Source organism: Triticum dicoccoides, chromosome 2A, assembly GCF_002162155.2.
Source record: "Triticum dicoccoides isolate Atlit2015 ecotype Zavitan chromosome 2A, WEW_v2.0, whole genome shotgun sequence".
NCBI lineage: Eukaryota > Viridiplantae > Streptophyta > Magnoliopsida > Poales > Poaceae > Triticum > Triticum dicoccoides.
In genome coordinates this window covers 508,502,220-508,510,683 of record NC_041382.1, presented here as the reverse complement: position 1 = coordinate 508,510,683, position 8,464 = coordinate 508,502,220, and the positions used below count along the sequence as shown (strand labels likewise).

At 43.1% G+C, this 8,464-nt stretch overlaps 1 protein-coding gene across 1 annotated transcript in view; it reads left to right on the top strand.

The window, feature by feature from the left end:
- The window catches only part of LOC119355065 (1,4-alpha-glucan-branching enzyme 2, chloroplastic/amyloplastic-like), a 10,761-nt gene extending 4,102 nt beyond the window's left edge, over positions 1–6,659 (top strand). The window contains exons 10-22 of the mRNA XM_037621849.1: positions 194–315; positions 503–622; positions 1,495–1,624; positions 1,714–1,824; positions 2,026–2,154; positions 2,728–2,831; positions 3,699–3,843; positions 4,703–4,850; positions 4,987–5,087; positions 5,264–5,341; positions 5,548–5,703; positions 6,073–6,147; positions 6,237–6,659. Of these exons, the coding sequence (XP_037477746.1) occupies positions 194–315; positions 503–622; positions 1,495–1,624; positions 1,714–1,824; positions 2,026–2,154; positions 2,728–2,831; positions 3,699–3,843; positions 4,703–4,850; positions 4,987–5,087; positions 5,264–5,341; positions 5,548–5,703; positions 6,073–6,147; positions 6,237–6,320 (1,503 nt within the window). The 3' untranslated portion in view covers positions 6,321–6,659. The remainder of the gene's footprint in view (positions 1–193; positions 316–502; positions 623–1,494; positions 1,625–1,713; positions 1,825–2,025; positions 2,155–2,727; positions 2,832–3,698; positions 3,844–4,702; positions 4,851–4,986; positions 5,088–5,263; positions 5,342–5,547; positions 5,704–6,072; positions 6,148–6,236) is intronic.
- Positions 6,660–8,464: the final 1,805 nt, after the last annotated feature.

Genomic DNA, 8,464 nt, shown 5'->3' with positions numbered 1-8,464 from the left:
TGTATTCTGCGAGCAATTCAAAAACTTCCATTGTTCTGAGGTGTACGCATTGTAGGGATCTCCCATTATGAAGAGGATATAGTTAATTCTTTGTAACCTACTTGGAAACTTGAGTCTTGCGGCATCGCTAATATATTCTATCATCACAATACTTAGAGGATGCATCTGAATATTTTAGTGGGATCTTGCACAGGAACCGAAGATAAATTCATATGCTAATTTTAGGGATGAGGTGCTGCCAAGAATTAAAAGGCTTGGATACAATGCAGTGCAGATAATGGCAATCCAGGAGCATTCATACTATGCGAGCTTTGGGTATTCACACAATCCATTTTTTTCTGTTCTTTTTCTGTATGCGCCTCTTCACCCATTTGGAGCTATTACATCCTAATGCTTCGTGCACATAGAATATTTGGATATAATTCTTTAGTAGACATATAGTACAACAACAGTTGGTATTTCTGACTTGTATGACCATTTTATTGTTGTTGGCTTGTTCCAGGTACCATGTTACTAATTTTTTTGCACCAAGTAGCCGTTTTGGAACTCCAGAGGACTTAAAATCCCTGATCGATAGAGCACATGAGCTTGGTTTGCTTGTTCTTATGGATATTGTTCATAGGTAAGTAGTCCAATTAATTTTAGCTGCTTTACTGTTTATCTGGTATTCTAAATGGCAGGGCCGTATCGACGAGTATTTTTCCATTCTATATAATTGTGCTACATGACTTCTTTTTTCTCAGATGTATTAAACCAGTTGGACATCAAATGTATTTGGTACATCTAGTAAACTGACAGTTTCAAGAATATCGTTTTGTAATGGCAACATGATTTGATGCCATAGATGTGGACTGAGAAGTTCAGATGCTATCAAGAAAATTAATCAACTGGCCATGTACTCGTGGCACTACATAGAGTTTGCAAGTTGGAAAACTGACAGCAATACCTCACTGATAAGTAGCTAGGCCCCACTTGCCAGCTTCATATTAGATGTTACTTCCCTGTTGAACTCATTTGAACATATTACTTAAAGTTCTTCATTTGTCCTAAGTCAAACTTCTTTAAGTTTGACCAAGTCTACTGAAAAATATATCAACATCTACAACACCAAATTGGTTTCATTAGATTCACAATTTTTATTTTGTTATATTAGCACACCTTTGATGTTGTAGATATCAGCACATTTTTCTACAGACTTGGTCAAATATAGAGAAGTTTGACTTAGGACAAATCTAGAACTTCAATCAATTTGGATCAGAGGGGATAGTCCATACTGGTTGATTATATTCGGTAACATCAAATAATATAGATAGATGTCAACACTTTAACAAAAAAATCAGACCTTGTCACCAAATATGTATCAGACCATCTGTTTGCTTTAGCCACTTGTTTTCATATTTATGTGTTTGTACCTAATCTATTTTTACTTCTACTTGGTTTGGTTGATTTTTTTTCAGTTGCATTGCTTCATCAATGATTTTGTGTACCCTGCAGTCATTCATCAAATAATACCCTTGACGGCTTGAATGGTTTCGATGGCACTGATACACATTACTTCCACGGTGGTCCACGTGGCCATCATTGGATGTGGGATTCTCGTCTATTCAACTATGGGAGTTGGGAAGTATGTAGCTCTGACTTCTGTCACCATATTTGGCTAACTGTTCCTGTTAAATCTGTTCTTACACATGTCGATATTCTATTCTTATGTAGGTATTGAGATTCTTACTGTCAAACGCGAGATGGTGGCTTGAAGAATATAAGTTTGATGGATTTCGATTTGATGGGGTGACCTCCATGATGTATACTCACCATGGATTACAAGTAAGTCATCAAGTGGTTTCAGTAACTTTTTTAGGGCACTGAAATAATTGCTATGCATCATAACATGTATCATGATCAGGACTTGTGCTACGGAGTCTTAGATAGTTCCCTAGTACGCTTGTACAATTTTACCTGATGAGATCATGGACGATTCGAAGTGATTATTATTTATTTTTCTTCTAAGTTTGCTTCTTGTTCTAGATGACATTTACTGGGAACTATGGCGAGTATTTTGGATTTGCTACTGATGTTGATGCGGTAGTTTACTTGATGCTGGTCAACGATCTAATTCATGGACTTTATCCTGATGCTGTATCCATTGGTGAAGATGTAAGTGCTTACAGTATTTATGATTTTTAACCAGTTAAGTAGTTTTATTTTGGGATCAGGCTGTTACTCTTTTTGTTAGGGGTAAGATCTCTCTTTTCATAACAATGCTAATTTATACCTTGTATGATAATGCATCACTTAGGTAATTTGAAAAGTGCAAGGCCATTCAAGCTTACGAGCATATTTTTTGATGGCTGTAATTTATTTGATAGTATGCTTGTTTGGGTTTTTCAGTAAATGGGAGTGTGTGACTAATGTTGTATTAGAAATGGGCAACCTTGTCAATTGCTTCAGAAGGCTAACTTAGATTCCGTAAACGCTTCAGAAATGAGAGGCTATTCCCATGGACATGAAATTATACTTCAGTGTGTTCTGTACATGTATTTGTAAGAGCAAGAGCAACATGGTTTAACTTAAATTCCTGCACTGCTATGGAATCTCACTGTATGTTGTTAGTGTAACATCCGCAAACAAGTAATCCTGAGCTTTCAACTCATGAGAAAATATGAGGTTCCACTTCTGCCAGCATTAACTGTTCACAGTTCTAATTTGTGTAACTGTGAAATTGTTCAGGTCAGTGGAATGCCCACATTTTGCATCCCTGTTCCAGATGGTGGTGTTGGTTTTGACTATCGCTTGCATATGGCTGTAGCAGATAAATGGATTGAACTCCTCAAGTAAGTGCAGGAATATTGGTGATTACATGCGCACAATGATCTAGATTACAATTTCTAAATGGTAAAAAGGAAAATATGTATGTGAATATCTAGACATTTTCCTGTTATCAGCTTGTATACGAGAAGTCATACATGGTTTAAATAGCAAATCTCAGAAATGTAATGGCTAGTGTCTTTATGCTGGACATTGTACATTGCGCTGTAGCAGGCCAGTCAACACAGTTAGCAATATTTTCAGAAACAATAATTATTTATATCCGTATATGGGGAAAGTAGGTATATAAACTGTGGTCATTAATTGTGTTCACCTTTTGTCCTGTATAAGCATGGGCAGTAGGTAATAAATTTAGCCAGATAAAATAAATCGTTATTAGGTTTACAAAAGGAATATACAGGGTCATGTAGCATATCTAGTTGTAATTATTGAAAAGGCTGACAAAAGGCTCGGTAAAAAAAATCCAGATACGCAGGAACGCGACTAAAGCTCAAATATTTATAGTGGTCTCTGTTGCTTGCTGTATATTTGTATCTGCACATATATGAAATTACTACTACACAGCTGCCAATCTGTCATGATCTGTGTTCTGCTTTGTGCTATTTAAATTTTAATTAGATACATTGGCAATAATAAACTTAACTATTCAACCAATTTGGTGGATACCAGAGATTTCTGCCCTCTTTTCGTAATGTTGTGCTCCTGCTGCTGTTCTCTGCTGTTACAAAAGCTGTTCTCAGTTTTTTTACATCATTATTTTTGTGTGTGAGTACTTTTAGCATGTTTTTCGAAGCTGTGAGTTGTTGGTACTTAATACATTCTTGGTAGTGTCCAAATATGCTGCAGTCTAATTTAGCATTTCTTTAACACAGGCAAAGTGACGAATCTTGGAAAATGGGTGATATTGTGCACACCCTAACAAATAGAAGGTGGCTTGAGAAGTGTGTAACTTATGCAGAAAGTCATGATCAAGCACTAGTTGGTGACAAGACTATTGCATTCTGGTTGATGGATAAGGTACTAGCTGTTACTTTTGGACCAAAAGAATTACACAATTGATTTGTCTCATCAGATTGCTAATGTTTTCTTGTGATAAAGATTGGCTGCGTCACCCATCACCAGCTATTTCCCAACTGTTACTTGAGCAAAATTTGCTGAAAACGTACCATGTGGTACTGTGGCGGCTTGTGAACTTTGACTGTTATGGTGCAAATTTCTGTTCTTATTTTTTTGATTGCTTATGTTACCGTTCATTTGCTCATCCCTTTCAGAGACCAGCCAAAGTCACGTGTAGCTGTGTGATCTATTATCTGAATCTTGAGCAAATTTTATTAATAGGGTAAAACCCAACGAATTATTTGCTTGAATTTTAATATACAGACGTATAGTCACCTGGTGCTTTCTTAAATGATTACCATAGTGCCTGAAGGCTGAAATAGTTTTGGCGTTTCTTGGACGCCGCCTAAAGGAGTGATTTTGGGTAGATTCCTGGTCGAGCCCTCGTTACAACATACATTTTGGAGATATGCTTAGTAACTGCTCTGGGAAGTTTGGTCACAAGTCTGCATCTACACGCTCCTTGAGGTTTTATTATGACGCCATCTTTGTAACTAGTGGCAGCTGTAAGGAAACACATTCAAAAGGAAACGGTCACATTATTCTAGTCAGGACCACCACACTAAGAGGAATATTCTGTTCCAATTTTATGAGTTTTTGGGACTCCAAAGGGAACAAAAGTGTCTCATATTGTGCTTATAACTACAGTTGTTTTTATACCAGTGTAGTTCCATTCCAGGACAGTTGATACTTGGTACTGTGCTGTAAATTATTGATCTGGCATAGAACAGCATGAACATATCAAGCTCTCTTTGTGCAGGATATGTATGATTTCATGGCTCTGGATAGGCCTTCAACTCCTCGCATTGATCGTGGCATAGCATTACATAAAATGATCAGGCTTGTCACCATGGGTTTAGGTGGTGAAGGCTATCTTAACTTCATGGGAAATGAGTTTGGGCATCCTGGTCAGTCTTTACAACTTTAATTGCATTCTGCATAGTTGTGATTTACTGTAATTTGAACCATGCTTTGTTTTCACATTGTATGTATTATGTAATCTGTTGCTTCCAAGGAGGAAGTTAACTTCTATTTACTTGGCAGAATGGATAGATTTTCCAAGAGGTCCGCAAACTCTTCCAACCGGCAAAGTTCTCCCTGGAAATAACAATAGTTATGATAAATGCCGCCGTAGATTTGATCTTGTAAGTTTTAGCTTAGCTATTACATTTCCTCACTAGATCTTTATCGGCCATTTATTTCTTGATGAAATCATAATGTTTGTTAGGAAAGATCAACATTGCTTTTGTAGTTTTGTAGACGTTAACATAAATATGTGTTAAGAGTTGTTGATCATTAAGAATATCATGATTTTTTGTAGGGAGATGCAGATTTTCTTAGATATCGTGGTATGCAAGAGTTCGATCAGGCAATGCAGCATCTTGAGGAAAAATATGGGGTATGTCACTGGTTTGTCTTTGTTGCATAACAAGTCACAGTTTAACATTAGTCTCTTCAAATGGTCAAAAAAGTGTAGAATTAATTTCTGTAATGAGATGAAAACTGTGCAAAGGCGGGAGCTGGAATTGCTTTTCACCAATTAAAACTATTTTCTTGAGCGATAGTGTATTGATACCTATACCAACACTGACAATGTAACTGCAGTTTATGACATCTGAGCACCAGTATGTTTCACGGAAACATGAGGAAGATAAGGTGATCATCTTCGAAAGAGGAGATTTGGTATTTGTTTTCAACTTCCACTGGAGCAATAGCTTTTTTGACTACCGTGTTGGGTGTTCCAGGCCTGGGAAGTACAAGGTATGCTTTGCTTTTGCATTGTCCACCCTTCACCAGTAGGGTTAGTGGGGGCTTCTACAACTTTTAAGTCCACATGTATAGAGTTTGTTGGTCGTGCAGCTATCAATATAAAGAATAGGATAATTTGTAAAGAAAAGAATTTGTTGCTCGAGCTGTTGTAGTCATATAACATCCCCGAAGCACATCTACTATTCATTCATATTATCTACTTAAGGGTTTGTTACAATCTTTGTACTCAGTTGGACTCACTCTAATACTGGAACTATTTACCGAATCTACCCTAATCATCCTAGCAGTTTTAGAGCAGCCCCATTTGGACAGTCCACTGGGTTTAGTTGGTTTGTGACAGTTTCTGCTATTTCTTATCAGGTGGCCTTAGACTCCGACGATGCACTCTTTGGTGGATTCAGCAGGCTTGATCATGATGTCGACTACTTCACAACCGTAAGTCTGGGCCCAAGCGTTACTTGACTCGTCTTGACTCAACTGCTTACAAATCTGAATCAACTTCTCATTTGCTGATGCCCTTGCAGGAACATCCGCATGACAACAGGCCGCGCTCTTTCTCGGTGTACACTCCGAGCAGAACTGCGGTCGTGTATGCCCTTACAGAGTAAGAACCAGCAGCTGCTTGTTACAAGGCAAAGAGAGAACTCCAGAGAGCTCGTGGATCGTGAGCGAAGCGACGGGCAACGGCGCGAGGCTGCTCTAAGCGCCATGACTGGGAGGGGATCGTGCCTCTTCCCCAGATGCCAGGAGGAGCAGATGGATAGGTAGCTTGTTGGTGAGCGCTCGAAAGAAAATGGACGGGCCTGGGTGTTTGTCGTGCTGCACTACCCTCCTCCTATCTTGCACATTCCCGGTTGTTTTTGTACATATAACTAATAATTGCCCGTGCGCTCAACATGAACATATAAATATTCTAATAATAGGTTATCCCGTGATTTACCTGCCTATATTTTAGTACTCCCTCGGACCTGAATTAACTGAGGCAGCCTCTATACATCATTGTATAGAGGTTGTATAGTAGCTGCGTCAATTAATCTGGTTTGGAGGGAGTAACTCTATTTGGTAAGCACCTATTTGCTTACCAACTCGTTAGGAACACGGCCTCTGGCGATAGGATAGGCGACAACCACGTGACTACGCCGGCGGCCACTCCGGCCATGGCGGCCACCAGCTCGGCCGGCCAGCCCGCCGTCATGGGCTTGGCCTGCCACCCCTCTCCTTCCTTTCGGGCGGGCAGCCCTGCAGTTGCGGGGGTCTCGGCGGGCTCCATCATAATTGGCGCCGCGGTGGGTGCCCCTCGGGATATCTCCGCCGCCAGCGCCAGGGACATCCGCGGGGGCGTCTTGCTCCGCGGCGGTTTCCTGGCTTCCTCCATCCTGACTGTGCTGCGGGGAACGGCGGCCGTTGCCGTCGGCCCTCCCCTCCGCTCGCCCGGTGAGGCCCTTCTCGAATACTCGCTTACAGTCTTCTCCTCTCCGGTATGTTTACCCCTTTCCGCCGCCCTTTCCTAGCCTACCATGGTTTGGCTGGAGGTCCTGCTGCCGGCGCCTCCGCCGCCGTCGTAGCCTTGCTCAATGGTTGGATTGGCTCGCCCTTTGCTTACCCTTTAATTGTTCAATTTAGCGACTGCTTATTCTCTTTTACCGTTGCTAATCGTAACATTGCTAGTTTCATTCTGTCGCTCATGGGGATTAACTACAAGGGTTTAGTTGTTCGTTTCCTGGCTAATCCTCCCCCTGTTGGACTGCCTCTGCCTCGTCTTTTTGCTGCCCACACTTCTCTCCTCCATGCCCCTGAAACCCGGGCATGTCAACCCCCGCCGTCATCCCCCTCTGATGCGACTTGGAGCGTCGACTGTGTTGCTGCCCCGTGTGTGAATCCGTACCTGCCCTATCCTGACGCGGGCCTGGCAACTCCAGTCGTCACCTCCTCGTCGCGACCCTGCCCAACGTCTACCCTGCACATCTCCTGTAGCGTTGTCCGTGACAATTTCTTGGACGATCGCCCCCTCCGCCTAAGCCACCACGTAGCTCGTCTGGTTTCACTGGCTCCCATGCGGCATCCCGGCCTCCCATTTTGGACGTTTCAGCCACTGGTATCCTGGCTCTCCCTTTCGGCCCGTTGCAGCTGGTCCAACTGGCATGCCGCTCCACGCCATCGCTGGCCGCTGGGCGCATGCATGCTCCTCTGTGTTCGGCCAACCCGAGGCGCCCTGGCTTCCCTCCTCGCAGGCGGCGACCCATGCTTGATGCCTCTGCCCCTGGGATCCTGCCGCGGCCTCCGGGCCCACTCCCGTGGTCAACTTCTCCCCATCGTCAGCCTGAGGTACACGGCAGCACGCCTTCTGTCCGGCCGCAGACCACGGGATGTGACAACGGCGAGGCCGAGGCCGACTGCCTGATGCCGCCTCGACTGTCGCTCTCCCACGCCGGCAGCCCGCATGCTGGGCCGTTGGAATCTTATGCCCATGCCCTCCTTGCTTCCTCTTATAGCATGCACCCCCCTGCATGCGTCGACACAGCTCGTCCCTCCCGCCCAAAATCTCAACGCCATGAACCGCGCTTCCGATGCCTTGCTCTTGACCACCAAGTTCGCGATTGCCGAGACCCCGTGAGGTGTCGCCGATGCTGGCGTGTGGGCCACACCCAGCATGGGTGCATGACTATTTTACCCCCAACCAACCCCTTGCCTCTCCTCAACCCTGCGCCTGCCTTTGCTCCTAACCCTCCTCTCGCTCAACCTGCCCTGAGCC